Source organism: Leptopilina heterotoma, unplaced genomic scaffold (genome assembly GCF_015476425.1).
Source record: "Leptopilina heterotoma isolate Lh14 unplaced genomic scaffold, ASM1547642v1 Lhet_462, whole genome shotgun sequence".
Classification (NCBI taxonomy): Eukaryota; Metazoa; Arthropoda; class Insecta; order Hymenoptera; family Figitidae; genus Leptopilina; species Leptopilina heterotoma.
The window spans coordinates 579,856-597,554 of record NW_025111094.1 but is presented as its reverse complement, the minus strand read 5'-3'; the positions used below and the strand labels follow the sequence as shown (position 1 = coordinate 597,554).

At 26.6% G+C, this 17,699-nt stretch overlaps 1 protein-coding gene across 1 annotated transcript; it reads right to left on the bottom strand.

The window, feature by feature from the left end:
* Positions 1-13,829: 13,829 nt before the first annotated feature.
* Positions 13,830-16,490, bottom strand: LOC122507357 (zinc finger MYM-type protein 1-like). The gene is made up of 3 exons (XM_043620017.1): positions 14,393-16,490; positions 14,008-14,320; positions 13,830-13,962 (listed from the first exon to the last, which is right to left on the bottom strand). The coding sequence occupies exons 1-3, from the start codon at positions 16,488-16,490 to the stop codon at positions 13,830-13,832; spliced, it is 2,544 nt and encodes an 847-aa protein (XP_043475952.1).
* Positions 16,491-17,699: the final 1,209 nt, after the last annotated feature.

Sequence of the window (17,699 nt, the reverse complement as noted above, 5' to 3'; positions counted from 1 at the left end):
AACAAAACAATTTTTGTTTAACTTAGATCGTTGTTTTTCGATGGTACAGTTGTAAAATTTTTTTTTTAAATTGTTGAATTTTAAAGAGGCGAAAGAAAGATGATTCCATAAAAGTGAGATTTTTCCAAAATCCTAAGTGATTGGATTGTAACGTGAAATCCTTTTTTATTCCTTGTCTATAGGCCATTGTTGATGGAATTTTAGATAATTGGTGACAGGTTGGTTAGGGTTATTTTTTTTTCTGAAGAAAGAATGAATTGTCTAATTTTGACAAAGTAACTGGATTTCAATACCTATATAACACAAGAAAATTATATGATCATACGATACTTTGAAATTTTGCCGATTGCGAAAAATTCTTCTTTTGTAGACTAGTTAAACAATAGCTGAAAACAATACTTAAAAATAGCTTTTGGTTACAGTTATATGTGTTTTACCAAATTTTCAATTCAACGATCCAAACCACTTGTTCTGGCTTGAAGTTTGTTCTGATGAAAAATTTTTTTAGAAATCAACCCTTTTTGAATTACTCTGATATGATGTATTCAAATATATGTCAGTCACATTACAATTGTTCTTCATGATTATGTTTCAAGACTTTTTTTTTACTATAATATTCGAGCTATTTTATACCATATAACGAAAGAGTAATCTGGATATTATAATCTCAAAAGTGAATTTTAACATCTAAAGGTTTAACTTAGTTATATTACTCATAATCTTTAGAAGTAACTAAAAAAACAAAATGATGAAACTAAAATAATCATACACAATATATTAGTGATATTATGAATAATGCACACATAACCTAATAGAAGAAAAGCACAAAAAATAAAAAAACGATCTGTTACGTTTAACTGAAAAAAAGAGAAAAGAAGAAACTACTACATAAGTATATACATAAATTGTATACCAATATGTTTACAATTACTAATTAATATATATTAAAGACAAATCTAGTTTAATCTATATTTGTGATTAAAGCTTATCCATCAGTTTCAAAAATTAGTTACTAACTTACTTAGGACATTCCTAGTGGCTATTTTTATAGAAAGACATTTTTCAATATAATTAAATGTTGTATACTTCATCTTAGTACTATTTTAATTAAATATTTAAAATTTTAAAATTAATTTTTTTTTCTCAGGTTAAGGCAATAGATTTTATGCTACCTATCTGAATATGTTAATTTTACCTAATTGATTTAAGATTTTTTTTTTTATTATTCTTGTTTTTAAACTTTTCTTTTTTAATATTTTTTTTTATAATGGTAATTTGTAATTACCATTATAATGGTTATTGAATGGTTATTGACTAAACTTAAAAAAAACAAAACAAATACATATTTTTTATGGTTATTATAATCTTAAAAAACTTATTGGATTTCTCCTGTAGGTATTCGTATAATTCGTATATAATAGTATAATTCTGTTAAGATATTATAGTATTTTTTTAACTATTTTATTACATTATGATAATATATTATACCATTTAGAATTATTTATCAAATAACAAAAATATAATGATATTACAATGCATTATAGTATTTAATTGTTTCAATAACAAGTAATTAGATAACTAATGATGCAACTGGCAGTATCTTTATTTACAAAATTAACTTTAAAAATTAATTAAAAATAAGTAATTTAATATTATTAATTAAAACTAAATATCTTGCTTCTTAAAGACTTAATACATTTAACTATAATATATATCGTAATGATTTATTTTTTAATTTAATATTTAAATCCTAATTATTTATTATTATAAAGAGAAGATTACGCTTCAAATCTAAGAGAAGTAATAGAACTATAATTATTCAAGTAATACGATCACAGTAAAAGTAAATCCTATTTTGAGAATTATTTGAAATGAAACATATCTTGAAAAAAATTCAATCTTAATTTAAGCTGGGCTTACGTGAAAATAAGGATAGGCAATCTAAATTTACAATTCTCATTACTTTATTTTTAAATTATTCACTGAATTTAATAGTTGTATCATTTAGTTTTCTCACATTTTATATGATTTTCTTAAATTAAAGATAATCAATGTTCTGATAATCAGCATGATTTTCTCCTTAAATTCAGGAAAATTTATAACTTGAAATTAATCAAGGACTAAAAATAAGTTTCTTTTTTACTGTGATATTGTAATTTAAATAAATTAACTGAAATGACCTAAAAGACTCTTTCACAGTATAGCTATTGCAACATGATATATATGTATATGTGTGTGTGAAGATAAATGCTTGAATTTGTTTTGTTCCTTTTAAAATTTTGAGGTTATAATAAAGCTCGAATATATAGTGATAGAATAAATTTTTTTTTACAGAAAAGTTATGCCAAAGTCATTCTGAGTAATTATGAGAACTTCCAATATCAGAAATATCAAAATTTAAATTAATTAGTAATAATAAGTAGAACCTTTCATTTTTCTGAAAGATAGATTTTTCTGTAGTAAATATTCTTGCATATAAAAATAATTTTTTTTATAGCAGTGAATAGAGTTGGTCATCCTTACTATTGTATTTGTGATACTTATAAATGACATGTGGGTAAAAATATCTCTTCTAATTAATTTTGTCTAATCAATAGAGAACTTGCGGGAAACAATATTGCTTTAGTATTTCCCTTTTTTTTAAAAATAATTTCTCTTTTTTTTAAAGAAGGAGTTTTTGCAACCGATATCACCTTTTGTCTAAGGTGAAACTTAGAATTACCAAACATTTCTTCATACCAGCTGTGTCCTTGAAATCAACCTTGCTGATTAAGCATGGTGGATCATATGACATATCATAGTAGAGCTTATCTCAATTACTGATGCATGCCAGGACAAGAATCATTTCTTTCAATTTCGGGAATATTAAATAATTTAGTTGATTAATAATAACTTGTTATTGTAACTTATTGTAAATTTTGTTTTATCAATTGTAGATTTAGACCAAAGAAAACATTTTTTTTTAATTAAGATAATTTCCTTTTTTTTAATAAATAGTTATTGATTTATTATAAGGGACCATCACTAGAACGGAACAAAATTTGAATTCAATTTTCTTTTGGTTTTGTTTAATCATATGAAATCCAAATTTAAATCATTTATGAATTTTGTATTTAAGACGGTAACAAAACTATCACATTCAATTTCGTTTTTAAAAGAAACTCAAAATTCAAATGAACTTTCGGTTCCAATAAATCAAAAGATAAATGACTAAACATATTACATTTACACTAAACTTACAAAATTGTTATTACTTTGAAAAAATTAAAAACATTAAATGTCAAATGCTTAATCAATTCAATTTTTTTAGAATAAAGTTTTCTTTAAATTAAACATGATTCATTTAAACAATTTTTTTTTTAAGCTTACCAATTTTATAAACTAAATTAAATCTTATTTTAAACTAAATAAAATAAAAATAAAAATAACTCGTAATGCGAGTACTCCTAATAAAGTCGGCTGTAGACGCAAAATTAGGTTAATATATATAGAAAATTTCTAAAAGTAGAATGGTTATGCTTAATCCAAAAAAAAAAAAAAGTATTTCTCGGGGACTCTTGTCGAAGTGCGTAAGGCCAATAGGGCAGGAGTATAAACAATAAAAAAAAAAAAAAAAATAAGATTAAAAGCTTTTTGAGCTAATGATTTTTTTTTAATTAAATACTATTAACAAAAATAATGTAATAGTTTTTTTTATTGCACCTTTCTTTTTTACACGACTTTAGTTCTGTTTAATAAGAACATAACTGAATGAAACGAAATTTTTTTTTTGTCGATCCTTGTTTATTGTCAACAATATTTATTATAATTTTCGTCGATTTAAAAATAGAAAATGTTCAATGGCAGGCATCATTAATTGTTATTTTTCTAGATAAAAATACTGAAATTAGGTTACAATATAGGGGGTAAACATGTGCAAGTTTTGTCATACATTATTATTTTATAATTAGGATTGGATATACTCAAGTCAAACGTAAATCACAGTATTTAACAAGTGTTTTATAATTTTTAAATTTGACTTGTAACATTCCTCGCCACCACGGAAATTTTCTGTTGCATGTAAAGAAAATTTACGTTGCTAATAAAAGTAAAAATTAGTGTCGGAAAAATGCAAATAGTTTGAGAAGTTTATAAGAGATATACCTATGTACACATACACCTATATACTAGTTTATCTTTCATCCAGTATTTTATTATCAGCGTTAAAGACTACTAGACAACAAAATGGTGAAGCAGTGATGATGATTTAAATTTGAACCCTTTTAAGGATTGTAGTTAGAGTTGCATTCGATCAATTCAAAAAATTTTTTTTTTGAATTTGTTTAATTTTGTCTAATTTAATTAGTCCTATTTTTATGGAGGGGTTTAAATAGTTTCACTTGGTATTTACGGTTGTTTACCTTTATTTTTTTATAAGTGTTTTACACGTTTGTAGAAAAAATGGTAATCAGAAATATTTGAGAACCTAAATTACAGGCATACATTTATTAAAGTCTTCAAAAATTCAAAACAAAATTTAGAAAAATATTAAGTCACTTTTTTATTAAAATTTTTTCTTTTTTTTTTAAGTAATGACAGTATGAAAATTTATTCAAAAGTATAGACATGTTATAATGTAACAGATATACTAAAACAAGAGGTAGGTTTAAAATTTAACCTTTTAAAATTTAAACTGTAGAGAATAGTTTCATTTTGAAAATTACTTTAGAAAACCAAAATATTTTAAGTAATTCAATTAAATTTAATCAACTTTAAGGTATTTAACAGAAGTTCGAAATACTAAGAATTTTTAACTAAAATATTGAGAGCAAACTTTATTTGAAGGAAGATGCAATATAATAACCATAACTATTTTGTAAATATATTTAATATTAAATTTTTTTTTTTTTTATTTAAAAGAAAATGTGTAGTGTATGTGAAGTGCGAATAGCAAAAGGAAAACCTTTTAATGAACATTAAGATAATAAAAAAAATGATTATAATTTTTTGTTTATTCAATTTTATTATTAAAAAAAATCTATTTCTTTTAATAATCATTATACTAAAATTAAAAGTTTTAACTAGCGCTTAGATATTTTCCTAAATTAACTTTTTAGTTTAACTGAGCTGAGCACAATGGTCGTGGTCAAGAGCAGTTATCCGATTGGCGCCTCGGGCGCTCGGTGACTGTCAAGAGTAAAAATTTGTTAATAACTTGAACAAAATTGGTGCAGTCTTTATTTAAGGAATGCCAAGTTGTACCTTAGTATCATATCTGCCTTTTTTAGTATAGTGATTTGCGACGCGATTTCTCATCCAAATGTTCAAAAACTGGCTGTGAAAAGGGATTGTCTAGGCATTGAGAGAAATTCCAACAACTGATGCTAAAATCTTAATTGTTTATTATGTATTACTTCTTTTCTTTATACCTTTTAATTTTAACTCAATTTTTTTTAATAATTTTGAAAACCAACATAATTCATTTTTTTTTTAGAATAATATATTTATGGTGAGTAATATTAATTTATTTAAAAACGTGGCTTTAGTAGTCTTGATATTTTGTTTTTAATAATAGCAGATTTTTTTTATATTATTAATAATTCAATTAAGAGATTCAATAAAATTCAATTCAGTAAAATGATTCGATAAAATGCTTTATAGTGTTTGCGAGAGTGTTACTATGTATGTTCGAATTACTACGAACTTTAAGTAAAATACAAACCAGAAAATTAGTTTAAAATTTTAATGAAACTTTAAGAATATTTATAACAAATATGTAATTAAAATAAATAATAATTAGATTTTTAATTAAAAGACTAAAATTAATAACGATATAAATAGAATATTCAAGTCTAACATGCAGATGCATTTTATTAATTTTTTTAAAAATTTATTTATTCATGACTTATAAGAAAAATTTTTTTTTTATTAACTTTCTTATGATTTTTGCAAAAAGATACAAAAACTCAACAATAATTTACAAATAAATATCAAGATAGAATCTGTAAGTGCTTCTTTAAAATGTCTATTTAAAAACATGTAGTAATATCAACAAACACTAGTTATAAAATTTTTTTTTTATTGAATAGCAATTTCAAAGGCTCTTTGTTAAAATTTTTTTTTTTTTTAATTCGAAATCGTGTTTTAATATTAATATTATTAATTAAACAAATAAATATTACTGCCATAGAGAAGAGTTTTAAGTTTACCAAATTAAATATAAAATTTTATTTATTTATTCAAAAAATTTATTCTGTTTCTTATTAGCTTCAAAATAAAACTTGTTAAAATATCTGCTCATTTATACGTATTTCTTTAGCGAGAAAACTAAAATAATATTAAGTTTGAACCAAGAACTTTTGTTAATAAAAGTTAATATGATTTTTAAAATCTTGTGTTATGTTGCTTTCTAATACTGGTATTATTTAGTTATTCTTTCAAACATCTTTAACCAATTCAATTAGAATTTCACAATTTAAAAATACCTTTCTAGCAGAAATTTAAGTCAAATATTGAATAAAATTAAATTAAACAGAAGACTTTAATTATTTCACACAACTGATGGTTTTTTAGGTAAAATCTTTAAATCAAATAATAGTATAATTAATAATCACATAAATTGGATGATAACATCAATCGTTTTGGATATTTGTCGCAATATTTACTCGAAAGCAACTTTAACTGTAGGGAAAGAGTAAAAATCTTTAATACTCTTCATTTACAAAGAGTGACCTTACTAATCTTTTTGTAAAAGGCATTTAATAATTTACTCTGTATGAATACGTGTATGTGTACAAATTGTACCTTTTTAGTTACAATGATATAGAAAGAATATACAAAAGGAGGTATTAGAATTTCACCACCACGGAAATTTTCTGATACTTGTGATGGAAATTTCAGTAAAGATAAGAAAACAGATTCAATTTTGTTATAATGAATTGTAGAGTAAAAAGAATTTTTTTTGATAGAAAGGGTTTGTAACATGCGAATCATGGTTTGTCGTTCATCTCATTAGACGCGTGGACTAGGTGTCATAATCTCTAATAGAAACCCGATACACAAGAATGATATAAAAAACAATTCACATATTGGATTCGCATGTTACAATTTTATTACTAAAAGTAAAGACAAATAACAAGAAAGAAATTTGAAGAATTTATCAATCATTTTATTAATTGATTAATCTCTATGATATCCTTACTAGACAACTCTAGGATATCCCATTGATATTCCCTACATTAGATAGAATAACTCTTCAACATATTCCCAGGTTATCCTCTTGATATCTTGAGGATGTAATGCGTACCTAAAAATTCAGTCATCAAAAAAAAATTTATTTTAAATAAGAACGGGGAATCTCAATGAAAACTGTTGATTTAGATAAATGGTATGTGTTGAATTAACTTATTTACAAATTACAATTATATTTAAAAAATATCCGTACAACATCCCAAAGATATCCAAAGAATATCCTCTCAAAATAAACTTTTTTTTCTTTTTTTTTTACTATTTTTTTCAAATTTTCCTATTAATTTTCCTTAATTTTTTTTCTATTTATTTCATTTTTTTATGCTATTTTTTTTTTTTTTTAATTTCTCTTTAAATTTTCATGTGCCTTTTAAATGCGATTAAAGTTAAGTTAATTAAAAAATTATAAGACAATGAAGAGTAATACTGTAGTCCGCAAGACACATGAAATATGATCAGTGGCGTGTGTAAGACTACCACTGGAACAATATTTTTAGAAAGAATATGGAAATGATAAAAACTGATTGAACAGAAAAGAATTTTTTATTTATTACAAGCATTATAGAAAAGCCTGGAATTGATACTAATGTAAATTTGAGGAACTGTTCTGATTATTTTTATTTAATTTGGAAAATAGAGAGGCATGCAAAAGTTCGTTTCTACTTAATTTTAAAAGTTACATAAAATTTAAAAACTCTTGAAACTTCATGGTGATAACAGAACATAAAGAACAACTTTAGATTAAAGAAAGTTAAATATTTTTTAGAACTAAAAGGCCTACGTAGTTTACAAAAATATAAAACGATTTAACATAAAGCAAATAATTAAAATCAATTAATGTACTAATTAATGTTTTGAAAAATTATAGAACCTTATACATCGCAGGAAAACTTTTCAGGTCAGAATAACGATACTGTCATTCTTGAAATTAGTTATTTGTTTAAAACTCTATAAAAATAAATTAGTAAGAATTCATAACAGACAGAATTGGTGCTTCTTTTCTAGAAATACGAGAAATTCAATTTTAAGTAAAGAGAAAAGACTAATTTATTTTTCCTGTGACAACCAAAATTTAAATTTTACTAATTCGAGATAAAATAACGTAAATAAGTGAAATGGACTAATTTTTTTTATTTTTAAAATGACAGTAAATCTTCCGATTTTATTTTAGCATTTTGTTTTCACTTAATTTGAAAAGTGTATAATTTATTTTAGCAGAATTTTCTTTTTCTCTGAAACGTTATGGTTCCCAATTTTAACGGACATTTTGGAAATTGATATTTGAAATAATAAAAGAAAATTTTGTTTTTATTAGGATTAAATAGTGTGATAAGTTTAACAAATTCAGCGCGGAAGCTCTCCTAGACGGGGAGATCAGTACTTACAACAGCGCTTCTGAGTGTCACAGGATAGAAAGGAAAATTATTTTCTTTCTATCCAATTTCCTTATGAAATATACTCAGATTCGACAAAGAAGTTTTCCCAATCTTGCTGCCTTGTACCCACAACTGGCGATTTTGACTCACTAATTGTTAAAACTAAAAAAAACTAATTTTAACAATTACGTGTTTATAACACTATTTGCATTTAGGAATTAAGGTCGTGTTATTCAATGCGCCCAAATAGCACAACATTTATATTGCCTGGTCCACTCTGAATAACATGACCTTAAGGAAAATGATTATTTTCTTGGAGTAACAAATTTTTTTTTTTCTATTAAACAAGGATATGCAGGCTAATTCATCTGTGAAGTTTCGGAGCCATGTCATCCAGTGAGCGAATCACGGAGACTTGTCATCACGGACTATCCAAAACCAATTAAAATATAAATTAATTATATTTTTTTGCACGCTTTCTCCAATATAAAAACTTATGGAATTGTTATAGGAGGTAACAAAAGTTTAAGATCTTTATAAGTTCAATTTTGAAAAATGTAGATTGGTGCCACTGGTAACAAATGTTACCAGGTAACGAAGCAGGGCGGTAACGCGTAGGAAAATCCCACCGCTGACACCATCAGATTGTTACAAACCAGAATTTATTTATTGTTTAAAAATTGAGCTTTTGAGATGGCTCTAAATTCTAATTTGGGGAGGCACCAAGCTGCCAAGGTCTGAAGGACCTTGTTTAATTTGCAGGAACGTTATCCTACTTTTAAAAGAAACCTGCGATGCTTCGTTTGATTTATAAATTTAATTCTTTTGACTTTAATTAGTTCAGGAGTTTTAAACAAAGTAAATCAGATTTAGTATTTTAAATGGCAACATTTATTTAAACATTATTTCAGAACAGAATGCAAAGGAGTTAACAAAACTTGCTAATGTTTGTGTTGGAGGATATAAAATTTGTATAAAGATTAGACATTGGAACAATACAGAATTACTTACGTATATTTTCTTAATCCTACCGACAGGGCATAATTCCTTTTAGACGCGGCGCAGGCGCTACGCGCGCGGACTGGCCGGTTGAGGAACAGGGATCCTCCGTCGGGCAAAATACAGTTGAGAAGGTTGAAAATTTAGTCGTCTATGCGACTAATTTTCTTTTTCACGAACTCGCGAATTTTGTAAAGAAGAGAGTCTTCTTTAGTTTTGTGGGACCACTGAATTGAGACGGCGCAGGTACTACACGTACGGACTGGCCGGTTAAAAACAAGATTTTCAAATTGTTTAATATTTAATTAACTGAAACCTCACTCAACACAGCTCGCACTGGAATCCGTCGGTTAGAAGATTCTATTTTATTTTTTCGTCCGCCTTTCGTATTATACTAGTTTTTTCGCTGAGTTCTATACGGGGGTCCGACGCGCAGACGGGCTTAGTCTCGGCATTTCCTACTTTCTTGCGATCAACAGATCTGCAAGGCCGCAGCCGGGACAGGTGTTGATCGCTTGAAGAGGAAAATTGTACAGCAGCGATGGAAATATCGCGACAAGCCTCTACTCCTTGTCCTGTTGTCAAAGTGGGATAAATTTGTCAACTAAGGATTTTTAGAATTATAAGTAGGGGAATTCTTCAGGCCCATTGGACTTTGCACTATGCTGACGTTTCAGATTGCATGCAGTTTTCGTGAGAACGGAAACGGCGTTGTTAATTTGATACTTATCAGAAACAATTTTTTTATAACTAAATATATAAATTATAATTATATTGTAAAGAAAGAATTTTTTTTATTTATAATTATAATTTATTTATAGTTATAAATGTTTAATATAAGTTGTATAAATAACGTTATATTTGTCCTACATTTTATAAGTTACTAGTATATGTATTTTGCATTCATAATTATACATATACACATATACATGCAACTTACAGTCCTCCGGCATTTTATTGTTAACAATAAGTTACAATAAAATGTTTAGCTATTATCAAATTATTTTCTGTAAATTTGGAATAGTGCATAAAACGAATAAAATATATACGCTTCATAAAGCGTTGAGTCAGCCTCCAAATGCATGTGCATTTGTTATGATATTCTAGTCCCTAAGTTTGTAGGCCCAAAGGGGAAAAAGAAAGGAGAGACAAGAAAAGACAATAGGAGAGACAAGGCAATGAGCAGAGGCATGTGTAGCATGATTGTGTGTGTGCCCGTAACGCGAAGAACTCAAGGGTGTGGTCGTGTTAGATCTTGTAGCCAGCGGAATCAGTGGATGTGCACGTATACACCTAGGTCGTCTCAATGCATATGTGTGAAATGCATTACCTTTAATTATTTTCAAATAGAGGTTTCTTTTATTATATAAAATTTTAAGTATTAATAATGTTTATAAATTTATGCATATAATTTATAAACAATATTATAAAATATATAGGAATTTATGTTTTATAAATTCTGCCCTATCTTTTGTAGCTTTATTAAAAAGAAAAATAATAATAAAATAGTACCTGTTAAGTACCTTGTACGTAACACTTCGAAACCTTCGACTGCTCTTTGAACAGCCTTCGACATTATCCGATTTCGTTAAAAAATAAAGAAAATATTTTTTATAATTGCAAATAATTATTTATGACATTATAATTGTTGATAAATACTTTTTAAAATGTAATTGATTGTTTATAAGTAAATAATTAATTATCAAATTTAATGGTTTTTAACATTTGAAAAATTCAATCGACTACTCTTCGAATGGTCTTCGAAACCTTCGACTGCTCTTTGAACAGCCTTCGACATTATCCGATTTCGTTAAAAAATATAGAAAATATTTTTATAACTGCAAATAATTATTTATGACATAATAATTGTTAATAAATATTTTAAAAAATATAATTGATTGTTTAAAAATAAATAATTAATTATCAAATTTAATGGTTTTTAATATTTGAAAAATTCAATCGACTACTCTTCGAATGGTCTTCGAAACCTTCGACTGCTCTTTGAACAGCCTTCGACATTATCCGATTTCGTTAAAAAATATAGAAAATATTTTTTATAATTGCAAATAATTATTTATGACATTATAATTGTTAATAAATACTTTTTAAAATGTAATTGATTGTTTATAAATAAATAATTAATTATCAAATTTAATGGTTTTTAACATTTGAAAAATTTAGTCGACTACTCTTCGAATGGTCTTCGAAACCTTCGACTGCTCTTTGAACAGCCTTCGACATTATCCGATTTCGTTAAAAAATATAGAAATTATTTTTATAACTGCAAATAATGATTTATGACATAATAATTGTTAATAAATATTTTAAAAAATATAATTGATTGTTTAAAAATAAATAATTAATTATCAAATTTAATGGTTTTTAACATTTGAAAAATTCAATCGACTACTCTTCGAATGGTCTTCGAAACCTTCGACTGCTCTTTGAACAGCCTTCGACATTATCCGATTTCGTTAAAAAATATAGAAAATATTTTTTATACTTGCAAATAATTATTTATGACATTATAATTGTTAATAAATACTTTTTAAAATGTAATTGATTGTTTATAAATAAATAATTAATTATCAAATTTAATGGTTTTTAACATTTGAAAAATTCAGTCGACTACGCTTCGAATGGTGTTCGAAACCTTCGCTTGCTCTTTAAAAAGCCTTCGACATTATCTGATTTCGATAAAAAATATGGAAAATATTTTTATAATTCCAAATAATTATTTATGACATAATAATTGTTAATAAATACTCTTTAAAATGTAATTGATTGTTTATAAATAAATAATTAATTATCAAATTTAATAGTTTTTAACATTTAAAAAATTCAATCCACATCTCTTCGAATGGCCTTCGAAACCTTTGACTGCTCTTTAAACAGCCTTCGACATTATCCGATTTCGTTATAAAATATAGATAACATTATTTTTCTAACTTGCAAATAATTATTTATGACATAATTATTTTTAATGAATATTGTAAAAAATTTAATTGATTGTTTATAAGTAAATAATTAATTATCAAATTTAATGGTTTTTAACATTTGAAAAATTCAGTCGACTACTCTTCGAATGGTCTTCGAAACCTTCGACTGCTCTTTGAACAGCCTTCGACATTATCCGATTTCGTTGAAAAATATAGAAAATATTTTTATAACTGCAAATAATTATTTATGACATAATAATTGTTAATAAATATTTTAAAAAATATAATTGATTGTTTAAAAATAAATAATTAATTATCAAATTTAATGGTTTTTAACATTTGAAAAATTCAATCGACTACTCTTCGAATGGTCTTCGAAACCTTCGACTGCTCTTTGAACAGCCTTCGACATTATCCGATTTCGTTAAAAAATATAGAAAATATTTTTTATAATTGCAAATAATTATTTATGACATTATAATTGTTAATAAATACTTTTTAAAATGTAATTGATTGTTTATAAATAAATAATTAATTATCAAATTTAATGGTTTTTAACATTTGAAAATTCAGTCGACTACTCTTCGAATGGTGTTCGAAACCTTCGCTTGCTCTTTAAAAAGCCTTCGACATTATCTGATTTCGATAAAAAATATGGAAAATATTTTTATAATTCCAAATAATTATTTATGACATAATAATTGTTAATAAATACTCTTTAAAATGTAATTGATTGTTTATAAATAAATAATTAATTATCAAATTTAATAGTTTTTAACATTTAAAAAATTCAATCCACATCTCTTCGAATGGCCTTCGAAACCTTTGACTGCTCTTTAAACAGCCTTCGACATTATCCGATTTCGTTATAAAATATAGATAACATTATTTTTCTAATTTGCAAAGAATTATTTATGACATAATTATTTTTAATGAATATTTTGTAAAAAATTTAATTGATTGTTTATAAGTAAATAATTAATTATCAAATTTAATGGTTTTTAACATTTGAAAAATTCAGTCGACTACTCTTCGAATGGTCTTCGAAACCTTCGACTGCTCTTTGAACAGCCTTCGACATTATCCGATTTCGTTAAAAAATATAGAAAATATTTTTATAACTGCAAATAATTATTTATGACACAGTGGCGTAACTACAAGTTAAGGGGCCCTAGACAAAAAAGTTCGAGGGGCCCCCAATGAAACGCATATATATATATATATATATATATATATATATATATATATATATATATATAAAATAAAAATAACTTTTTTATTTTAAGTTCTACACTTGTTTTCTGCGAATTTTTGTTTCAGCAAAATTGTCTATAATTGTATCAAGATCGTTTCGTAAATCGTTAGCAAGTTTGTATTCAATAGAGAGAATACTTAAATTACTTAAGCGCTCTTGAGACATGCTATTGCGCAAATAGTTTTTTATTAATTTCATTTTAGAAAATGACCGTTTAGCCGAAGCAACTGTAACAGGAATAGTCAAAAACAAAATCAAAACTGTGCAAACTTCTGGAAAACTGGTAGATAAAGCAGCATTCTCAATTATCAGAAGATTCGCTAGTTCCTTAATTGAGTTAAGTTTAGTAATTTTATCCTTGAGACAAGTTCGCAAGGTGATTAATTGCTCAGGAAACATGTCACTAATATCCTCTGGGTATTTTTCAAGAAGTTTTTGTGCTTCTTTGTACAAATCCCGATCCGTCATTTGTATTAATTGTTGAGGCTGAATAACTCGGAAAGTACTAGTTATCTCGTTCAAACCTGAAATACATTCCTGCATTTAATTTCAAAAAACATTAAAATTTTCACACAAAGGAGTAATGTTATACGAACCTGCAAATCGTTTAGAAAGTTGTGTGCAAATAATATCCAAGCATTTGTAAAAAATATTTACTCTGAATCGTGATTCCCCGTCAGTAAGTCTTTCATCTTCACACAATTCGTCGAAATGTCTTTTGGTTTTCATTACGCGTTTTTTACTAAACTCTACCTTTACTTTCCAATTAGCACTCAAAATAATTGCATTATTTTTTGCAGTTTCATAGCTGTTTCGAAATTCTTTTAGTTCTTGATGAGCTTGCATTAGCAGCGAAGTCGCTTGAAAAATGTCAATATCTAATTTTTGAAGAGTTTTCGAAACCGCATTTGTTGTTGTCAATATTTTGGAATGCAGAATCACTTGAAAAACAAATTCAAATTTCTCCATTTCTTTTTTCAAACTCTGTGCTCTGTTTCGTTCTTCCGTAGATTTACTGATCAAAATAATTTTTGATAAAGCTTGCACAATGTCGTTATATCGAAAAGCAATAGCTTGTAATGCATTATCCCTTGAAGACCACCGAGTTGGACAAAGACGTTTAAGTTTTAATGCAGAATGCTTTTCATTTTTCTGTAAGAAGGATGATAATAAGTCCCACCTTTTGATACTATTAGCAAAGAAGACATATATGGACTCAATCCAATTATAAAAGTTTCGGACTTCTGATATTCCTTCAACTGAATCGTTAAGGACTAAATTTAAGTTATGAGCACAGCAGTGTACATAAGTAGCGTTATCTTGTTTTTCGAGAATTCTCTTTTCAACTCCAGTATAAATCCCACTCATAACTCGCGCACCATCATATCCTTGTCCACGACATTTATGAATATTTATCCCTTTTGCTTCTATTCCAGTAATAATTTTAGATACTAATCCAGCAGCAGTTTGATCATCCACTTTTTCAAAACCCAGAAACGATTCTATGACATTAATCTTCTTTGGTTTTCCTGTTTGATCTTTCTCAATTTGTACGTAGCGGAATATTTGACTAAGTTGATCAACTTTAGTGATGTCTTGTGTTGTGTCCATTATTATAGAAAAGAAAGGTGCTTCTTTAATGGCATTAGTGATTTTATTTTCAACAGTTTTAGATAACAAATCAATTAACTCATTTTGAATTTGTGGACTCAAGTATCGTGTCGAGTTCTCAGGTTTCAAAATGAGTTCTTTTAAAACTGGATCATAAATTGCAAGCATTTCCACTATTGATAAAAAGATACCGTTGTGACCTATGTCTCCTATACATTCTCGATGGCCTCTAAAAGGAAGGTTACAAGTTGATAATGTTAAAATTACATTTATAATCCTGTGTAAAACATTTCTCCAAAAGTTATTTTCTTTTAATGTTTGTTCTTCAAGATAATTATTAATATTCTTTTTGTCTCGCCATAATTCAAACAGAATACATGCATCAAAATGAATCTTTGAGCTTTCGTGTAATTTGATTTTATTGCTTAATTTCGTCCAGTTACTCACTCCATCGATCCAAGTCAATTGAAAATTGGGTTGTCCTCTATCTGCAAACAACCAGCATGCTTCACAATAAGCACAATCAAGAATCATCGAGTAACATAACCAAGTTCTAGGAATTTTAACTCCAGCTTTATTGGTCATTTCGTAAAAATACGATGAAAAATGCGAATTTGTTTCCTTATTCTTAGGAAAAGGCCCTGCAGGTCGACATGAACCGTTAGAAATCACAAACTTTTTATGATCTGCAGTTAAAATTTCAGGAAAATGTCCTTTGTCTGTTGGATTCGGCTTCGACAACAAATCAATTACCCATGGGAGGTTAGGGACATGAAATTTATTCTCTTCATTATTGATTATAGATATATTTTCATAATTATTGCTTGCAATATCTGAGCCACTGGCCACAGTGCTGGAAACTTCTATCGATTCTTCAGTGACTAAATTATTATTTTTGATAGAATTTGAAGTATCTTGAAGATTATTAGTATGAGTATCATTTTCAATTTGACTTTCAATTTCATTTGAGTATGGTTTCAAAAAAGATGTTATTGGATTTAGTTTTTTGATAGATGCTTCTATTTCACTCTTTAGTTTTCTTTTCTTTGCACCGCTCGGATAAATACGTTTACTGCTACTCATTTTAAATATCAATTGCGAATTCTTCTTTTAAGACAATAATAAAATAAGTTAACCAAATGGATTCAATTTGTTAACGTACGTCTTATTTCCTACTATGGAATTACGTATATCAGATGCAATGTTTATCATAGGTTATTTTAACGAAACAATAATAATCGATGAAATCATGTCAGAAAAAATTGCACTAGCTACATTTTCAGCATTACATGGTGACATTTAACAATGGAGAATTGCTCGACGTAACCCCTAAATAAAAAATGATAATAATTAATAATAGTCTATTTTCCTTTGATATTGATATGTTTATACTATTGCATTTTTAATATTAATACATTTGTTACCTTTTATGTAAAATACTAAACTTCAGATATTGCAAATAACAAATTTAAGCTAATGTTATTAAAATAGATAAATTCGTAAAGATGAACAAATATTTTTAAAACAGAACTGTTGATATTCTGTTCGCTCATGTGACCATTATAATTTCAATTGTATAACAAAATAAACCTTATATTATGAGTTGTGAGGTTATATTTTATATGTTGTAAAATAGTTACATAAATTATAAAAAAACATATAAATACATAGAAAACTCAAAATATCTAAATAATCGAAGTAAACAATTGAATCAATAACATTTACCTATATATTATTAACAAATAATTCGCAAGTTATATTATTAAAGTGCACTTTACTAAAAATACTTGAATTTGTAGTCGACACACACAAGGTAATGTCACCTCGCAGCCTATGAACAGGGTTGGGTAGTGCAGGAAAACTAGAGGTTTTTAAGTGTGTTACATACCTAAATATACCTGTGATTGCGTGATACGACATTTTGCAAATCGCATATTACGTATAATAGAACGTCTACAATAAGTGCAAAAAGACGAGCACAGGTGCGAATTAAAGGTGCCTGCCTGCAGGTTGTCATGGTAACACATAAGAGTAAGGGTGCGATCACATGTGAGCAGAATACGTCGACCGAAAGCAGAAAATCATGAGAGTGAAAAGAACAAAAATATCTGCCTATCTCTTTTGCACTCATGATTTTCTGCTTTCGGTCGACGTATTTTGCTCTAGTTGCGGCTGCCGAGCTGTGACCGTGCCATAATAGATTTTGGTCAGAGATCGCACTTGCTTTGATCGCATCTTATTATATATAAGTTATTAAGTATATTATTATTAGAAGTATAACAAACATTAAAA